The 20,367-nt window shown below is 47.4% G+C and overlaps 1 protein-coding gene across 2 annotated transcripts; it reads left to right on the top strand.

Moving 5' to 3' along the window:
* The first annotated feature begins 777 nt into the window (after positions 1-777).
* AKAP10 (A-kinase anchoring protein 10) lies at positions 778-19,846 on the top strand. Of its 2 annotated transcripts, XM_063174224.1 has the most exons (15): positions 778-943; positions 5,651-5,698; positions 7,722-7,904; positions 8,220-8,735; positions 10,107-10,205; positions 10,615-10,699; positions 11,036-11,159; positions 12,187-12,323; positions 13,238-13,382; positions 14,169-14,342; positions 15,715-15,824; positions 16,167-16,249; positions 16,804-16,856; positions 17,423-17,518; positions 18,557-19,846. In XM_063174224.1, the coding sequence occupies exons 1-15, from the start codon at positions 778-780 to the stop codon at positions 18,560-18,562; spliced, it is 2,025 nt and encodes a 674-aa protein (XP_063030294.1). In that variant the 3' UTR covers positions 18,563-19,846. The 2 variants fall into 2 exon arrangements, with proteins under 2 accessions (XP_063030294.1, XP_063030295.1); XM_063174225.1 differs by lacking the exon at positions 5,651-5,698 and having other exon boundaries at positions 862-943.
* The last annotated feature ends 521 nt before the right edge of the window (positions 19,847-20,367 follow it).

Below are 20,367 nucleotides of genomic sequence, written 5' to 3' on the forward strand. Positions count from 1 at the left end.
GGAGCCGCCGCATTCCGGCACCGGCCGCGGCCCCGCGTGTCCCGCAGAGAGAGCCCACAGGGCTGCAGGACTGGGACCGGCTCTGCAGAGCCCTCACACCCCGGGCGGGGCTCTCCGTGTGTCCGTCTGTCTGTCTGCCCCTCTGTGCGGCCCCCAGGGCTGAAGGGGACATTTGGGGACACGTCCCTGAGGTCTCTCTCCAGGACGCCTCGGCTCTCACGGCCCTGCACGGCGCCTGCCCGTCATCCCCTGCTTTCGGGAATCTGTCCCCTCCTTTCGGGGCTCTGTCCCCCGCCCTCGGGCTCTCTGTCCCCTCCTTTCGGGACTCTGTCCCCATGCCCTCGGGACGCGCCCCAGCTGCCGCAGCGTCCCCGGGTCACCCGCGCCCTCAGCCAAGATGGCGGCCGTCACCTCACGCCACCCGGTGCCCCCCGCCCTGATCAAAGATGGCCGCCCCTCCCCGGACCCCCGCGGGCTCTTTGCCCTCACCCAACATGGCGGCGCCGCCCGGCCCCATTGGCGGGCGGGCGCGATGCCGGGGCGGCCATGTTGAGTGCGGCCGCATCCCGCCGTGCCGCGCGGGCGGCGCTGCCGGAAGCGGGCGCGGGGCCGTTGTTGACAACATGGCGGCCGCGGGCGCCGCCGCGGGAGGAAGAGGCGGAGGGAGCGGCGGCGGCGGGCGGGCGCAGCAGCCTCATTCATAGGACCCGGCGCGCTGCCTTCCCTCCCTCCCGCCTTCCCCCGCCCCGGCGGCCGCCTCGCCCCCTCCCCGGCGCTATGTCCTTCTTCAGGCGGAAAGGTAGGGGGGCGGCGGGCGGGCGGCCGCCGGGCTCGTCCCCCGCGCGGCTGCCGGGCCCCGGCCCTGCCCCTCCGGGCACCGGCACCGCCGCCGCGCCCCGCGAGGACGCGCGGGCCCTGAGGAGCGGCGTCCCCGCCAATGACGGTCAGTGCCGGCGCCGCGTCCTCTCCTCCCGCGGGGCTGGGAGGGCTCGGGGCGCCGGGCGGGGCTCGGGGGGCTCGGCCGCCTTCGGGGCTCTCCGGTCAGCGGCAGCGGCCGCCGGGGCTCTCCGGTCAGTGACCGCCGGCTGCGGGCCCGGGCTGCCCGCGGCTCCGCACGGTGACCGGGGCGGGAGGGGGCTGGGGCGCCTCCCACGCTTCGTGCAGGCTCTGAGCCTCTGAGACCTTGCCGGATGGTTTTTCACAATGCTGACATAGCCGGCTTTGTATAAATTATAATGGGAATGTACAGCAGCGGCTGAAAATGTCAGTGAAAAAGGGACTCATGGCACCGAGCTCTCCGTGAAAGCCAGAGGAATCCTTGGCTGTTTATTCTGCAATGGATTTGGTAGGGAGCACAGGCTGGGAAATTGAGGGCTGCTGAAATATTTATAATACTCTAGCAGCACAAATGGGCCCAGTTTAAGTGTTCTCTGGGAGTGCAGCGTTCTGAAGGCACTTTGTGCTCATGCTGCAGGCAGGGCCCTGCACTCTCAGCCTGCCCAGCTGTGGTTTGGGTGGTTTTTGTTGAAAGTGGCACCTTTTAGGAAGGGCCCTTGGGAAAGTTCTGTTTCCTCGTGATGCTGCAGCTCGAGCAATGCAACCATTGATTTCCTGATGCAGCGCTGTCCTAAAGCCTCTCAGGGTTACTGAACCCAAAATGCACATCCTGGGAGGCAAGGACCTGGTGCCTGGGCTGGTGGAGATGCTCTTGGCTCTCACATCCTCTGGATCTTGCTCAGCCAAAGCAACAGCAATGAAAATGTCACTCTTTGGGGAGGTTAGTGTAGCAGTTGTGCAAGAAATGAATCTAAACTTAGCAGATCTGAAGAGTCTGGAAGGCACTGAGGGCTTTGCGAGTGCCATAATCCTTTTTGGGGTGTTTATATACAAATGTTGAGCTGCAGAATAAAACTTTAATCGTGGTTATGAACGCTTCAAAAAGAGCTGCTGTTGCTTCATTGAGAATTGTGGAGCTGAGGTTTCATCCTGACATGGGATCACAGGGACAAGGTCAGCCTGTGAGGAAACTTTCTCAGGGAGAAAGCCATGAAAGCTCTGATTATCTGAGAAGTGTAATTGAGGATCTGTGTTCCTTTGATTAAAGGATCTTTGGTCAGAGAGGCAAATCAGCACTAAATGCCCGAGAGAGAGACGCTGTGAAGGAGAGGAGAAAAGCAGCCTTTCATCTGGGCTGTGCATGAAGCACTGCTCGGTGTGATCTCTGTTTTAGGTGTGGTTTTTAGAGAAGATTTGAGCAGGAGCTGTGAGGAAAGCAGCACATTAAGGCTTAGGATAAAACTCTGGCCACGTGCAGGCCAAAATCCCACAAACACCAATGTTCCTGGGGTGAGCTGTTGTTGTTTATGACGATATTGCAGTGGGTAAAAATTAAAACTAATTTAAAATTAAGCCATAGCAAGAATCATAAAACAACGGACCTGTAGAAAAATCAAAACCAGGGGTGAAATATTTTTATAGCTTGGGCCTTAAAATAAAGGTCTGGTAGACTGAGGGTGGATAATGGGTTGAGAAATCAAAGTATAGCAGGTGAGCTGGGTGCTTGAGGGCAGGTTATGAAACTGCTGCCAGTGGAACTGCTCATCCCTGGGGATATCTTGGGAATAACGTGCAGTCCCACAGCCTGGCTGACCTCAGCAGGATCTCCCTGGTTTTTGTGTGCTGTTGACTCACTGTGAACGCTTTTTGAGTTTGTTCAGAGCATTTCAAGATGTGAATTGAACCTCTGGAATGTCACGTGCTGCTTTGGCACCCTTTGGAATGGGATTGGCCACGGGAAATGTCGCCCTCAGCCTTGTCCTGTGGTTCCTTCTGGTTTCACACAGGCACCACGCAGCATCCGCTCTCTGGGGGAAGTGAAAGTGAATTCTTGTAGTGAAACTTCACCCTCTGAAATTCGGGCTTGTCCTGGATCAGAGCTGATTTTGTCCCCTCCTGTCACTGGTGTCGCTTGGTCGTGCTCAGAGCTGCTGGGGACAGAAGCAGCCTGTGTGGGGAGGGTTGGGACACGAGCCTGGAGTTGGTATTTCCAGTTGTAAGTAGGTATTTAGGGAGGAACTGAGGTATTTATACTGGAAATAGGCTTATGGAGGGCAGCTGTGTGAAACCCAGGAATTGCTGCTGGCAGCTAGGAACTGGTTTGGTGAAATATTGGAGTGATTTGGGAAGGATGAGAGCTCACAGAGGTTGATTTCCCTCCTGTCCATCAGCTCGGTTATGTAAAGGCTGGTTACCCTCCTGCTGCATCTGCTGCAGGTCAGCGTGGGGAGGGGAGAATGCTCCTCTTTTGGTGTCACACACCCCCCGTGTCACACACACCCCCCGTGTCACACACACCCCGCGTGTCACACACCCCGTGTCACACACCCCGCGTGTCACACACACCCCGCGTGTCACACACCTCCTGTGTCACACACACCTCCTGTGTCACACGCCCCGCGTGTCACACACCCCCTGTGTCACACACCCCCCGTGTCACACACCCCCCGTGTCACACACCCCCCGTGTCACACACCCCCCGTGTCACACACCCCGCGTGTCACACACCCCCCGTGTCACACACCCCCCGTGTCACACACCCCGCGTGTCACACACCCCCTGTGTCACACACCCCCTGTGTCACACACCCCGCGTGTCACACACCCCGCGTGTCACACACCCCGCGTGTCACACACCCCGCGTGTCACACACCCCCGTGTGTCACACACCCCCGTGTGTCACACACCCCGCGTGTCACACACCCCGCGTGTCACACACACCCCCTGTGTCACACACCCCGCGTGTCACACACCCCCCGTGTCACACACCCCGCGTGTCACACACCCCGTGTCACACACCCCGCGTGTCACACACCCCGTGTGTCACACACCCCCTGTGTCACACACCCCCCGTGTCACGCACCCCCCGTGTCACACACCCCCCGTGTCACACACCCCCCGTGTCACACACCCCGTGTGTCACACACCCCGCGTGTCACACACCCCGCGTGTCACACACCCCGCGTGTCACACACCCCCGTGTGTCACACACCCCCGTGTGTCACACACCCCGCGTGTCACACACCCCGCGTGTCACACACCCCGTGTCACACACCCCGCGTGTCACACACCCCGTGTCACACACCCCGTGTCACACACACCCCCTGTGTCACACACACCCCCTGTGTCACACACACCCCCTGTGTCACACACCCCGCGTGTCACACACCCCCTGTGTCACACACCCCGTGTGTCACACACCCCGTGTGTCACACACCCCGCGTGTCACACACCCCGCGTGTCACACACCCCTGCGTGTCACACACCCCGCGTGTCACACACACCCTGCATGTCACACACACCCCGCGTGTCACACACACCCCGCGTGTCACACACCCCCCGTGTCACACACCCCCCGTGTCACACACCCCGCGTGTCACACACCCCGCGTGTCACACACCCCGCGTGTCACACACCCCCTGTGTCACACACCCCGCGTGTCACACACCCCGCGTGTCACACACCCCGTGTGTCACACACCCCGTGTGTCACACACCCCCTGTGTCACACACCCCCTGTGTCACACACCCCGCGTGTCACACACCTCCTGCAGCCGCAGCTCGCCCCGTGTGCAGCCCTGCAGCGCTGGTGCTCGCAGGGGAGCCTGGAGGCAGCGCTGCAGCCTCGGGCCGGGCCAGTTATGTAACCCGAGACCGGAGCTCTCCTCTGAAATATTTACCGTGTCTAGATGGGATGGGAGCGCTTCGGGTGGGATTTTGGGGTGTGTTTTGTGATGTAAATGCGGGGCTGTGCCCTGTGCTTCCCTCAGGAAGGGCTCCACACTCGGTGTGCAGGGGTGACCCATTTGTAGTAATAATCCTTGCCTGGAGCAGCCTCCCTGGTAGATCACATTCTCCAATTTGTTTCTCTGCCATCCTGTTTATGTGCTGCTTGGGTTTCTTTATTTTTGTTTTGAACAGATCTCCTCCTTCACTTCCTTTAGGAGCTTCCTTTAACAAATAGTAATATTTGTTACTATTCCATCACAACTTTTTACACTGTTATCTGCCATCAGTTGTTCACCCGGGGTTTCATGATGATTAAGCAAGAATATTTGTGAGAGAATTAACTGTTTGCAGGGAGTTTCCAGAGCATTTCTGTCGTGCCCATCATGTGCATGGAAGCAGCTCCATGGAGCCAGAGCCTGCCCACATCTCCTCAGTGTTGGGTGTTCTGTAACACAAGGGAAATGTTGGTTTTAGGTGAATTTTGGTTCACAGGGAGCACCTGCCAGTGCTCTACACTTAAAACACACCTTTCCCACTCTTCCCAGTTCATGCTGTTTAATAAAGTCACCCTGAGTGAAGCTTTAATCTATAGACAGCAAACATCTTCCTCCATGGAAATGTAACAGACTGTATTTCATGGAACTTAATTAATGGCTGATAAGGTTTTGCTTTTGAAAGTCAACAGGAAAGCTTTGAAAGCCTCTGTCAGTTACTGGATGTGCAATTTAAATGAGAAATCACTTTTAACAAAATTATAGTTTCTGTCTGCCTCTGATACTTGCTGATGTTGGGGAGTCTCTGTCCATTCTCAGGTGAATGCCATTAGTTACCCAAAATAGCATTAACATTTTCCCTTGTATTTTACAGTGAAAGGCAAAGAACAAGAAAAGACCACAGATGTGAAAGCAATTAAAAGTAAGATCAAACTTTTGTCTGTAAACTCAGATCTCTGCCATCATCCACCATTTTTATCTTCCCCATCAGGATCATTCCTTACTCCTGAGCACAGATCTGACCTGTGCATCAAACCCAGAACTTAATTCTGTTTCTGGCTATTTATAGTAACTAATCTTTCCTCCTCCTCTTGCTGATTCTGTAGGTGCAGGAGGTTATTAAGTTATGTCAGGCATGAGCTTTAATTCAAAGTGATCAGGCACTCCAGTCACCTTGCAGTGCTTGTTCCTTACCCACAGCAAATTGCTCCTGCAGTTCCTTGCTCAGGTGCAGTGTCCTTTGGAGTCTGCAAAGTGCAGCTTCACTGTCTGGTTTGCAGAAGAAGCTGCAGATTTAACCTGGATGGGGCTGAAGATCCCAATCCCAATGAGCCATTCCTTGCTGCTCTGTGGGGTGCAGAGGTCTTGCTCCTGAATGTCTTAGGAAAGGAGAAAAGATCTTGGTGGAATAGAGATTTATAAACTGTAGGAAAACAAGTTTGTTGATCCTGTCAGATTTTCCTGCAGTTCTGAAAGGAGATGAGGTAAATGCCAGAATCTGATTTGCTACTTTTATACCCTCAGACAAAATCTTGTTTCTGTGCTTGGTAATGTGTTATCTGCACATCAAGAGAAAATTGCAGGCTTTTTTCACCTTGGTGGTCTGTCTTTCAAATCAAATGCAGGAAACAGTGAGTTGCATCCACTTCATAGCCACACCTCACCTTTCAGTGCAGCTACCAGTTTGGTGACCCTGAAAATAAAAATAAACTTGAAAGTTTATAGTGCTGCATGTAAGCTGCTGCAGCAGCACCTTTGTTTGACCCTTAGAGAAAATAGAACATTTTTTTCTCAAATGTCTAAAATATAAAATTAAATTTAAATCTAATAACCTGTAGCATTATGAGGAGTGTGACTCTGGCTCTACACAAGTGACCTCCACCAAATTTTCCCGCTGCTGCCATCCCTTGGCCTTGTAAAAAAGGTATTTTCTCCATTATTGGTGGTAGGAAACACCCAGGGGCTTTGTAAGAAACAGCAAGTGGTGTCTTGGTGTCCAATCCTGCAGCTGCACAAGCACTTGGCAATAATTTAAATGTTTCCATTGCTCCTGAGGTATCTGTGACATCTGAGTGTGAAATTGTCAACTGCTGTCATAAAATTGGGAATAAAAATTAAGTGATGCAGCATGGAAGTCATGAAGCCCAAGGTGCCTGACACCTTGATGGGACACATCCCTGGAAGTGTGGAGCTGATCAGCTCATCTGATGTGCTTTATTTTGAGTCAGAGGTGTGAGATGTCCCTGCACGACATCCTCATCCAGCACAGCTTCCTGAGAGCTTTGGAATCTGCTGTCAGCATGGTTGGGGTTTTTTTCAGCTCTGTCATCAATTAACAATTAGCAGAGTTCTGTGTGAGGAAGTTCTTATTTGTTCTTTTTTGTGTCCTGAAACAGCCAGAGGGGGTTAAGTTTATAACCTGGGTTTCATCACAGGTATTTCCTTATTGCTTTTTTTTTCTCTTGCAACCAAGCAGAAGCAACAAGAATATTTTTGAGAAATAACTCTTATTAAACCTCACAGATAGATGTGTACCTCAGGATTTTTGAACACATTTTAGCTTTCAAAAGGCATGGAAATGGATTGGCAGGAGCATTGGAACTAAATTAAACTGTTGACAGAGTATAAAGTTGTTACAGTAGTGGTTATCAAGGAAGCAGGAAGACTCAGGAGTATTTCATGTGTAAACTTGGACGTGGCATCTCTTGATTTGCTGCTGAATAAGGAAAATAGAGGTGGGTGGGAATGAATTTATTCTTGCAATAATAAAACTTGGAGTCTTTAATCAGACCCTTAATCAAAGATGACACCCAGGGGTACAGTGAGGTTCCAATGAGACTGACCCTTGCCAGCTCCCTGGTGTATTTTGGAGTGCTCAGCATCGGGCAGTGTTTAGAAGAGGTCTTGGGGTCCTTGTGCTTTACCAGTTCCTGTCCTGATTCCAGCTGCAGTCCCAGTACATTCCCCCCAGAGAAGCACCAGGAATCATGCCTTGCTGGAGGCTGCAGGACCAAGCCATGTGGCCATCAACGCCATCTCTGCCAACATGGACTCCTTCTCCAGCAGCCGCACAGCTGCCCTCAAGAAGCAGCCAAGTCACATGGAAGCTGCTCACTTTGGAGACTTAGGTAAGGCTCTAACAATGCCAACTTTTCTTTTTATTTTGTGTATTTATTTTGTATATTATTGGGTATTTATTTTGTGATGGTGTGCACTCACCACCCCTTGGTTTTCAGGTAAACAAATAGGTAATAAAAGTGTGGCTGCTGTATAATAGCATCTGTGTTACCCTGGGAGGGAATTGAAGGGAACGGACTTTAATTCCTTTATTTTGGCATTATGTTGGAATTGCCTCTTCACAGTTGCATTACAGGACACTTCTGTATCTCACCCCCACATCTGTGGTACAATATGGACTCACTCCCTTTCATGTTTTCCTTTAGGCAGATCGTGTCTGAACTACCAGGCTCAAGAGACCAAATCAAGCCTTTCCAAGACCCTTGAACAAGTCCTGCAGGACAGTGTAGCCCTCCCTTACTTCATCCAGTTCATGGAGCTGCGCAGGATGGAGCACCTGGTGAAATTCTGGCTGGAGGCCGAGAGCTTCCACTCCACCACGTGGTCCCGCATCCGCGCCCACAGCCTGAACACGGTGAAGCAGAGCTCCCTGGCAGAGCCAGTGTCCCCCTGCAAACAGCAGGAATTGGGCTCCTCTCCCCCTGCTGCCAGCCTGGAGGAGAGGCTGGAGCTCTCCAAGCCCCACAGAACTGCCAGCAGCCAGAACCACGCAGGGCTGCTGGGGCAGGACAGCCACGGCACCAGGGCTCTGCCCCGGGGCACGGCAGAGCCTGGGACTCACCCTCTTCCAGATGATCAGCAAGAATCTTCCAAGCTTTCAGTATCAAATAGAAACAGCCCCTCCTCTGCACTAAAGGACTTGTCAGGAAAACTCATGAAAAGTAAGTGCTGTGTGTTCCCTTTGCTTGGAAAGGTGGGAAATGAACGTTTTTGTGCAGGGGGCTGCCTCAGTTCTCAGGCTCTTAGCAAGCCTGATGTGATGTTGCAAGCAAGAAACTTTTGTGTATTATTGATGTTAACTGATGCTGGTCAGCTTGAGCTGTGTATTGCTTGTCTTGTTTAAAAATAAAAAAGCTGCTGAAGAGACTGCAAAATTATTGTGTACTCAATGAGCTTAGGTTGGTTCTGTTCTTCCACGTGTGATAAGAAATTGAGTGAACGTTGCTATGTCCAGTTGTTCCCTCACCCATCCATCTCACCTTAAAAGAACTGCAGAAAGTTTGGATGGTGGGGCTGGGAATGGATAATTCACTTGTCATGGAAGGTAAATATCCTGTATTACTTAGAATGACATAAGTAGTGGTTGCAAGAGACTTGTGGAGATTTATGTGTGGAATGTACTGTTTTTGTTCTTGGATTTATTTGATAGAGTTCCTTCCCTTGTAACTGATTTGTTGTCATTTGGATTCCACCTCTTCAGAGGCTGCTGGAAGTAAGGATGAAATTAAATATTTCCTTTTGGTAGTGAGCTACATGCACAGTAACATGTTTCTCTACTTCTACTCAGTCCTGCCTCATTTGTGCAAGTCTGCAGCCAAAAAGGAAACACTTCTTTCTTCATATTGGTTCCTTTTGTTTGCTCAACTGTTTCCTTGTGTTGCATCCCTTTCTCTTGCTGTTTGTCCTTCTCCTGTAGTTATTTGTCATGTGCCTCCACAATACATAACCTCAGCCCCAAAGCCACTTAAACAGGGAAAATGATGTTTTAGTCACCAAAGCATCTCTGCTTTCTGATGTCTAAAAAGAATTTGAAAACACAGGGTCCTTATTGAGAAATCTGAAAAGAATTTGAGTGTAATTTTTTTGTCTTCCAGAGCAGAGTCCCAAGTCTCAAACGATGATGTGTAAAGAGCACAACTTGTTTGAGGCATATCATTTTAAGATTTTTTTTTTTCTAGTAATTCCTGTATAATGCAAGTGATTTCTCTGTGATGAGAGCTAGAAATTGGGAATTTCACTTGCCTGAAAGCTGTTGCTTCTGGGACTGTGGTGTGCAGCTGAGGAAGTGGGTTCTGCCTTGTGTGCTGGTAGGGAAAATTTGGAGCTGTGTTGTTTTATTCCATCCCAGTCCATGCTGGGTTTGTTGTGACCTGACTGGAGATCACACAGTCCCTGCAGCTGGTCAGGGGCAGAATATGAATATCCTGCAGTGGAAACATCACTGAGAATTAGACAGCTGCTTTTCTGAAGAGCAAATATTTGTTACTCACTCCAGGGAATTCCAAGTTTGATTCTGTGTTTCTTCCCTGCAGGTATAGAACGGGATGCAGTTAGTACTTTTACCAAATATATTTCTCCAGATGCTGCTAAACCAATCCCTATTACAGAAGCAATGAGAAATGACATAGTTGGTAAGAATTAATAATTGCTTCCTCATTTCAGAGCTGCTCTGTCCCCATAAAAATGTGTCTCTGATATGTCACATATTTGCCTTTATTTTTATGAATTTTAAAGGCAGCCTTAACAGGATAGGAGATTACAAGTGTCAGTGGATCTGACCTTCAGCAGTGCTGTGAATATCCTCATAAAAACTTTCAGAGAGTTTGTTTAAATTAGGGAAAGAATTCTTGGTGATTATGGAGGGGATCCAGATGAGTCTCAATCAAATACTTTAGCCATGTTATTATTATTTGGCCAGCCTTGAAAGCTCTTTGCTCAGTCAGAACCAGCTGATTCTGGTGGATTTGAACTGCAGTCTTTCATTAACCAGTCCTTGCTCTGCCAAATCCATGTTAAAATTAACCTGCTCTTTCTTTGCAGCAAAGATCTGTGGGGAGGATGGCCAGGTGGATCCCAACTGCTTTGTTACAGCCCAGTCCATAGTGTTCAATGCAATGGAACAAGAGTAAGTTGATGCCATGGTTTGGGTTCTTGTGTCTCTTGTCCTAAAGGTTCTGTTAAGAATGTTTATGGAGACATGACCGTATCAGCACTTTCTGTGCTGTATTTTATATTTGAAATTGCTCAGATCCCTTCTCCAAATCCATTCTTGCTGAACTTGGCTGTTCACACTCTTGTGTTCTTTATCTCCTTCTTGTGCCATTTACAAACCTGCCCTGTTTCTTGCTGGTTTGGCTTTTATCCATCCAAAAGTATCAGAGTTCTGGGCAAGAGCTGATGGGTTCTGAGGTTGCCTTGGGTGCTGCTGACCCTGATAAGTGACTGTCCCTTGTCTGTGCAGGCACTTTAGTGAATTCCTGCGGAGTCACCATTTCTGTAAATACCAGATTGAGGTGCTGACCAGTGGGACTGTGTATCTGGCTGACATTCTGTTCTGTGAGTCAGCCCTCTTCTACTTCTCTGAGGTGAGTGGCAATGTTTGGGTTTGCTTTTAGATCGCTTTCTAGCAGATGCAACAAATCTGTTCATTCCTTGATGGCTTTGGGTTGGATATTGGGCAGGAATTGATCCCTGGCACAGGGTGCCCAGAGCAGCTGTGGCTGCCCTGGATCCCTGCAAGTGCCCAAGGCCAGGTTGATTAAAGCTTGAAACAACCTGGGATAGTGGAAGGTGTCCCTGCTGTGGAACTGGATCATTTTTAAGGTTCCATTCCACCCAAACAATTCTGTAATTCTATGATTCTAAATACAATAAAAAGCCCAAGGTGTATTTTTTCTGAGAGAAAATGCACTGAACTTTTTCCTGCCCTCACGTAGAACTAATTCAAATGTTCAAACCTGTCCATTGTTTTGTGGAATGAGTAGTTGTGATTTCCTCTCAGTTGCTGAGTGCTTCTCAGAGTCTCTGCTTTGTAGAAGCTTTGACATTATCTTGATCTTCACATTGTAGTGATTGTAAAAGCCTGGATTGCAGATAACAAATCACAACCAGTGCTATGTGGAGAGGGCACCTTTAGTGATGTGATAGGTTAAATAAAAGATATCAGAGTTTCAGGCTCCTGCACATTTAAGGAATCAGCTCTTGACACACTTGTCCTGACTGTCTGACAAGCTGATGTAGTTTGAAACTGCAGCTTGGGAGGCTGAGACAATGTGCTGAGCTCAGGGTAAGCTAAATGTAGCATGAAAATTGTGCTTCCTGTCCTACGACAAGACAAATAGTTTTTTGGAAACTAAGTGTAAACATAAGTACAGAAAAGAAATGTCAGAAGTTCTCTTTTTTTTTTTTTTTTTTTTTTTTTTTTCTCCTTTTTTCCCCCCCAAGCAAGCTAAATCTGCCTGAAACAGAAATTCAAAATTCTGTGCCCAATTTTGCATCACTAATACATGGTCTATGTTTCTTCTTCTAAATGGGAAGAAGGAAGTTAAAAAATCATCAAAAGTTTCTTGCTAAGACTTCTTTAATCTCCTCTTTTTGTGCTTTCCCTTGCAGTACATGGAGAAGGAAGATGCAGTTAATGTCCTGCAGTTCTGGTTGGCAGCAGATAACTTCCAGTCTCAGCTTGCTGCCAAAGAAGGCCAGTATGATGGGCAAGAAGCACAGAATGATGCCATGATTTTGTATGACAAGTGAGGGAGCTCAACAATCCTTTCTTTCTGTACTTGTGCTTTTGTGTTTGCTGTGCAAAATGAACTTCTCTGCATTCTTGGGCTGGTCTGCTGAGGTGCATTTTATCAAGGTGGCTTTTGATGTGTTTGCACACATGAACTGAATTTGTTTTATATACAGGAGGAGAAATCCTTACAAGGATTCCATTCTTAAACATAATTCAGGGTTTTCAGGACTTGATTGCTTGGTTTTGTTTGGTTAGGAAGTATCAAATCTGATGGGTTGATGTTTGAAAATGGAAGGGGTTTAAGCCTAGTAGCAGAAAAACCTTAATGTTCAGATACTCTTATCCATATAAAGTAGGCTGTAGAAACTCTTCTCACATGTAATAAAAGCCAGCTAGTGCTTGTTCTTAGTATTGTGAAATACTTCCTTTTTTAAGGAAGTAATCAGATCCTTTTTAACATCTGACTTTCAGGAGAGGAACTTTCTTCCTGTACTTTGTGCTTCACTTTAAATAAGACAGCTGGGAGACAGACAGCACAACTGCTTCCAGGAAATGTTTGTTCTCAAGCTGAAGTGTGAGGCTCTACCACAACTGCAGTTATTACCCAAGGAGGAGATAATAATTGGAGAGGAAGCAAATGCTTCACTCAGGCTCATCAATCATTCCCCCATCCTTACACTCAGTTTGGAAGGATGTGAGCAGTAGTGAGCAGCAGTAGAGCCAAAGCTGCTTTGGAGTTCTGGGTGTTTCCTGCTCCATTCCTGTTTCCCATCCTCTGTTTTTCATCTGTGTTTCAGGGCAGGGCTCTCAGACTGTTTCAGTCTCACCTGTAGTAGTGAGGACCAGGTGTGTGCAGTGTCTGGGGTGGGCACTGAGCACTGCAGAGGTTTGCAAATCCTCTTTGTGTTGTTTCCTTGCCCTGCCCAGGTACTTCTCCCTGCAGGCCACGCACCCTCTGGGCTTTGATGACTCTGTGAGGCTGGAGATTGAATCCAACATCTGCAGGGAGGGGGGGCCTCTCCCCAACTGCTTCACCACTCCCTTGAGGCAGGCCTGGACAACCATGGAGACGGTGAGAGATCCTCCAGGGTGGGCTGGGGTTGATTCCCTTCCAGAGTGGGCTGGGGTTGATTCCCCTCCAGGGTGGGCTGGGGTTGATTCCCCACCAGAGTGGGGTTCACACTCACTGAGGGTGGTGGGGGCTCCACAGTGTGCCCTGATTTGTGCTGTTCCTTTACTGATTTCCTGTTTACCTGTATAATAGAACAGCTTCAGGAAAATCTGCCAGACTCTTCCCCAGCCTGATTTGAAGATACCACCCACTGCTGCTGTTAATGCTCTGTTTGTCTCATTGGGTGATTATTGCAGTTTAATGGAAGTAACAGAATTTCCTCCCATGTGAATTGCTATCAACAGCTTATTTTGTATCTTTGGAAAATTTTCCTTCCTCTTAGTAGGAGTTGTTTGCAAGTCTAATACAAGTGCTGTGGTTAATAATGTAACTCTGGGATACCCAGATACCAAAGATGAATTATTTGATTCTGGAGCTGCAGAGAATTGTGCACAGTGAAACAGAATAACTGTAAAGCCTGTTGGGCTGCCAGGCTTAAGTTTCTAGAGGGGGAAAAAAGCCCTGAACTTCAGTTCCATTTACTGGGGGATTTCATTAATAGGCAGTTGGGTTTGTTCATTTTGCAGTAGGATTAAAACTTAAAGCAATGCAGTTGCTAATCCACAATAATTCCATGCATGGATGCTTTTACTTGTGTTCCATCTACACAAGGACTGAGATGTTTGTGTGCTCTTCTCTAACTATGCAGACCAACCTTAATTAAAGGAGACTTTTTCCATCTCTCAGGTTTTCCTACCTGGATTCTTGTCCAGCAACCTTTACTACAAATACTTGAATGACCTCATCCATTCAGTCCGAGGAGATGAATTCCCAGGAGGGAACATTGCACTGAGTGTCCATGGCCCTGGCAGCTCTCCTGACAGTGATTCCATGGGGAGCACGGATGGCTCTGCCTCCCAGGTACCACCTTGGCTTTGCTGTGTCAATGTCCAAGGAAACACCATTCCACTTTCATTTAAAGCCTGGGTTGTGTTAGGATGTGTTTAATCTACCTGCAGCTCAGTTCTGTCAGAAGTGTCTCTGCTATTTGTTGTACCCACAGCCTTGTGCTGCTGTTATTTCTTTACATCAGTGATGTCTTATATTAAGTTGCTGCTTTACTGAAGACTTTTTATGATGCCATAATATCTAAGAATGTTTGTTATTAGAAATAACATTATTTTGTCAATACCATAGTTACAACTTCAGGTGAAAATTGACACTTGTGAATATGCTATCAAATTTAAATATAAACATGCTAGCTTTGTGTGCTCAGTTCTTTTAAAGTGCCAAATCTTCTGTCCTGAAGAGTAAACTCATTTCCAGGGCTGAAGGCATCAATCTGCTCAAACACAGAGCAGATTCTGGCTAACCTGTAACCAGGACAGCTTGGAAACTGCAAGCCCAGCTGAGAGCAGAGGAGCCAAGCAACTGCTGCTTTTATTGAACTCTGCAGGGCAGCCCTGAGCTTCAAACCCAGTATCCACACCACTGTTAGTCATGTCCTGACTTTCCAGCAACTTGGAAGCTGTACCACCTGCTTGTGCTATTTTTAAACCTCCTAATTTGCAAGGAGGGAATATTCCTCCCCTAGCTGTGAAGTGAGGAATAAAATCTGTGTTCTTGCAGCCTCCTGCTGCTCGAACCTCTGAGCAGGAGGAACTGCTGGTAATTGGCTGGGCAATTTAGGAGATGAGGTGCTGCTTTCTGTGTGAGCATTCCTGCTTGTGTGAACAGGAGAATCTCTGGCTCTCTGCATATTTTTGCATAAAGAGCAGCAGGAAAGGAGCTGCCATTGGTGCTCCTGTTCCGTGCTGAGGCGATAATGGAGTGCTGTGTGTTGTGCCCTCCCTGCTGTTGCTCTGATGTTTCCTTGGCTTTTTATTCATAATCTTATATAAATACTCCAGGCCAGAAGATGAATAATTTGTTCTCTGTGCATGGGGGAGGCATCTGTGTTTGGGAATTGCTTAGCAAGAGCAGGAGGGATGTTCCAGACTCACAACAAATGATTTGTGAGCACACACGGATCTGCTGAGCTGATAACTGAGCAGCCTGTGCTGACCTGGGCTTTGTGTCTTTGGCTCTGGCCACAGAATTTTATCATCCTCTGCTAACAACAGTGTCCTGTGAGTTGGGAATTCAAGGCTGTACAGACACACTGATTCTTTTATACTCTTGCTTAGAGATTTGATGGAGGTTTATCTGTGTTAAAAGCAGTAAAATTGCAGTTTTGTTAAGAAGCTGGTAGTTATCTGCATTGGGCACTAACACTTAGAATTTTTATTTGTAGTCCAATGTCAAAAAGGCTAATGTTAAAATCCTGAAAAATTTTGATGAAGCAATAATTGTAGATGCTGCAAGTCTGGATCCAGAATCTTTGTATCAACGAACATATGCAGGGTAAGGTTCATTTCAGTGTTTTGTTTCCTTTCTGGTTACATGTTTCACCTCTGTTTCATTTTTGCTGTGTCCTCCTTCATGGAGAGTAGGCCTAAATGCAAGATCTTAGTCCATGTCTTAATATTTGATAGTAACTTTATTTCAATAGTGTGATTTAACACCCAGTGAATGTTTCTTTGGTCAAAATGGCAGCCAGAAAAATATTTCTAATTGATTTTTCTCTTCCTCTTAGTTATTGTTCCTCTTTGATTCCAAAATGTAGCCAATATATAGCCAAATACAGCTTTCCATAATGCCAAAGTTCTTTTGATCACCCACATGGTTCTTCACTCCTCTCCTCAGGAAAATGACATTTGGAAGAGTCAGTGACCTGGGGCAGTTCATCAGAGAATCTGAACCAGAGCCTGATGTCAAAAAATCAAAAGGTTTGCTTTGTTCTTTCTCTCCATTTCTGCAAACATCTGCAGAGCTGCTCTCTTCCCTGCTGGAGTTAAGATAGGCAAAATGTTTGACTCTTTCCAGATCTGTTTTAAGCTAAATAGAAATTCTGTGGGGATTGGCCTGTAGTGAGGCAAAACCCATCTCTGGCCCAGTTTCCTACCCAAATTCTGCTTTCCTGGTCCAGCTGGACTCCAGGGAGGATGAGCAGCCTGTGGGAGTTGCAGCTGTTGGTGGAACGTGGCAGGGATGGAAGTGTCAGCAGCTGAGCTGGTGATCAAACCCTCAAAGCTTTGGTCTTGAGATGAAGGAGAGCTGCAGCTCTCCACAAGCTTCCCACCCAGGCTGGGAGCTGCTGCTGGTGCTGCTGTTCAGCTCTGGGGAAGGCTCAGTGTCCAAATGGCTGCAGGCAGTCCCTTGTCCTTCCTGCCACCCCTCCATGTCCTGAATGGCAGCAGAGCAAACCTCAGAAGGGTGACAGGAATCAGCTTTGTGCCTCACTTTTCTGACATACCTTGCTTGCTGTTTTTATCTCAACCAGGGTCCATGTTTTCACAAGCAATGAAGAAATGGGTTCAAGGAAATACAGATGAGGTGTGTCCTCTTTCATGTTCTTCTTGTGACTTCATACTTCAGAGAAATAAAGCATTGATGTTCTTAATCCTGCCTGTTATCTCTGAGTATCTTTTTGCTGCACCCAGAACAGGGAGACTCTGTGTGCTAAATGTAGTTTGATTGCATGTATGTGTGAAACTGGTTTGCTCTTTGCCAGTGCTTGCTGGTTGAACTAATTAAGTGTGTGCTTGCAGTCAGGGTTTTTCTTGTTGTGGTTTTATTTATCTGTAAGTAGGGGTGGAAGTGTTATTTGAGTGACCACTGCACATGGATTCCAGGCTGCATTCTTCCTCTCTGAGGGGCTTGGATAAATCCCCAAGAGATAAATCTAAAATCTCCACTAACTCTCTTGGAAATTGCATCAAGCCTTAGGTACAATAATTGAAGTTAACACTTGGAAGCCAGGTGCATTTCCATTGAGGGAGGATATGTTCATACAGGTTATGGAGTTGTGAAGGTTTCCCTGACTCCAAGGCTGTGCTGAGAGCACTGTGTTTGTCCTTTAAGAACCTGAGGCTATCTGTGTTTTGGGCTGTGTTTTTCAGGCTCAAGAAGAGATGGCTTGGAGGATAGCAAAGATGATTGTCAACGACGTGATGCAGCAGGCGCAGTGTGAGCAGCCCGTGGAGAAGGTCACCAAGGTAGGGGGTGGAGAGGCTGCTGCCTTCATCTGGCTCCAGCCAGGCTGTGGGAGCAGCAGAGCTCTCACTTGCCTTCCTCCTGTGGCTGAAACCCACGCTGGAAAATGTTCAAACCAGCAGAGCATGAGAGGAAGAAACAAAGGTTGGAAGTGTTTGAGCCTACGTGTGATGTAGGAATTTCTTGGCAGATGCCTGTGGTGGTTCTCCTGTGCAAGCATTAAACTTGTCTTGGTTTGAGTCTCCAAACTGCCTAATTAGTTAAAGGGTAATCTGTGCTGCAGGATGAAGTGTAATTCCTGCCTTGAGCTCACACTTGCTGTGTCCTCTTAGTCAGTAGTGGCATTTCTGCTTGAAGTTCAGTGAAACTCAGCAGCTGTGGATTTGTCTCATTGGGTGCTCTCATTTACACACTTCTGTCTCCAGACTTTCACCCTGTGCATGGGTTTGTGTGTTGTTGCTTAGTGGCTGTTGTTGTACAGCCCATGTGTTCTCTGTCTAAAAAAACCCCAGTTCTGAGGCAGCAGTTGGATTTTGTGAAATATTGGTGACAGCAGGTTACCAAGTTAATGTCTGGTACTTCTGACTTCTGGGCATGTGAGTTTGTGAAAATTAACTTGCATTATGTTCAGTTATTGAAAGTGCACACGTGCCAAAGCCCAGATTTTGGATCCAAATGGGTGCATCCACAGCTTCACTGGCAGTGAACACTGATTATTTTCTTTCTAATAGAGCAGTCACATTTAAATAACTTGTACAATGACTTTACTTGATAGCTTGGCTGCAGTGATACAATTCCAGTTTGCCTGGATGAAAAGGTCACTCAGCACAGTATTTAGAATTCTCAAATGACTGCAGATGCTCTGGATTCAATTAAGCAAGTAATCAAAAGGCTGAGTGTGTTTGGATTAGGTTTGGAGCTTTTTTCTCCCCTAAACTCAAACAAACCTGGCTTCAACGTTTTTAAACACAAAATGTCTTTCTATTGAACAATTACCTTGCATGTTTTAGGGTAAAATTAACTGGTTTTCCCTTTTCCAGCTATGATTTTAGAAACTCCAGGACAGGAAATCTGGTTTTCCACTTTGAGAACGAGCGAACTTTCCCTATTGGTGGATTCTTAACACAGCCAATAAAAACAAAGCACTGCTACTCCAACCACTGGAATCCCCCTCATTTCTGAGGAAGAATGAAGAAGAAGCAATCCTGGACCTCCACTGTAGAGAGTGAAGAAACACTTCTGCCTGGTGTATGTGGCATTCACAGAAATGATGGTTCTGAGATGAAGATGCAGTTTACAAATGTGTCACTGAGGAACTGTCATTGACTTCACAAATACTTGACCCTGTCTCACAAAAAGACTTTCAAGCAAAATATCTGCAATGGGACACACAGGCCACAACAGAGGGGAAGGTTTTGCTGTAGTTTCTGGTTCTACTGCTTGTAATTTTTAAACACAGAGTTGGAAGGGCTGTGGGGCAAATCCATGGGCAGTGAATGACCTGGGAAGTTCTAAGTTTAATTTTCCGTTACTTGAAATAGATGAGTATTCAAGTGTAAGATAAATGTATTTTACTTCATACCTGCATTAACTCTGAAGGCAGTGTAGAAGGGTCAGGAACTCCTCCTTGCTGAGCTCCTACACCTGCACACACACACACATCTCCCCTGCTTCCACCACAGGGCAGAGCCAAGGCTGGTCCTGCAGCCCCTCTGCTCCCACCTTGGACCCTGCAGTGCTCCACTCCTGTCCTCACCATCCATGAGCAAGGAAAAAAGGAATTGCTGCCACTCTCCATCGCTTCTTGTCCTCCACCCAACGTAGAATCTAATTCCAGATGTTTGGTTTACAAAGAAAAACAGTTTTTAATGACCTCTGGCCTTCTTCCTGACACTGTCCACACTTACCATGTTACACAGCACCTCCTTTTTTTCCCCCAGCAAATCGATTTTGCAGGGTAGCAGAAGTACTCAGTGTCTCACCCTTATGTTACTGCTGCATTTTTAGTATACAACACTTTTATTTTGGGTCTTATTTTTAACTCTAATGATTGCTTTTCTCCTCAAACTTGTGCAAAGAAATCACTATGCGAAGAACTCAAATCATTTCCAATGTTCAGAATATCTTGATTGACTAGAAAGTGTTATTCTGTTGCAATATTTGATTGTATAGAGACACACTGTATTGTTATGAAAAAGCAAAAAAGGCTGTGTATAGGTTTTTGGTACTATGTACCACCTCTTATTTCTCTCATACCCAAGCATTCATGTACTTAAAACATACTATATTTAATTGTGTTTTGATTTAAAATATATAAATATTAAAATTTGTGTCGATTTTCTGTTTTCATGGGGTTTGAAGTTACATGGGATGGGGTTTTTAATGTAAGTTTTAGGGTTCATTTTGCCCTCATTTCTTAATAGATTATGTTAATGGCAGTGTGGTGAATAAGATTAATTCTTATTTAAATAGTAAATAAGTTGTTCCATCACAGGACATGGCAGAAGTTCGCTGGGAAGAGTGTAAAGGGGCAGGGGTTGGTCGTGATGTATTGAACCACATTAAACTCTTGCCTATTTTAGTGCACCCCTGCCTCAATTTCCTCCCTGGCACCATCCCAAGTAATTCTGGGCATGTTCACAGATTACAGCTCCCAGATTTGGATATGGATGTTGCTCAGGGCTGCGTTTCGTTAAACTCTGGGCCAGATTGGATGTGAGAGGCTCGGCCCATCTTGAGTCGCTTTGGCACCAAACCCCCCCGAGGTTTTGGGAAGTTTTGGACCCGCGGGAGTTGTCCCTGCCCGGCCTCGAACCCGCGGCCCCGGGGCAGCGCCGCGCTCACCGCCGGC

Source organism: Melospiza melodia, chromosome 21 (assembly GCF_035770615.1).
Source record: "Melospiza melodia melodia isolate bMelMel2 chromosome 21, bMelMel2.pri, whole genome shotgun sequence".
Lineage (NCBI taxonomy): Eukaryota > Metazoa > Chordata > Aves > Passeriformes > Passerellidae > Melospiza > Melospiza melodia.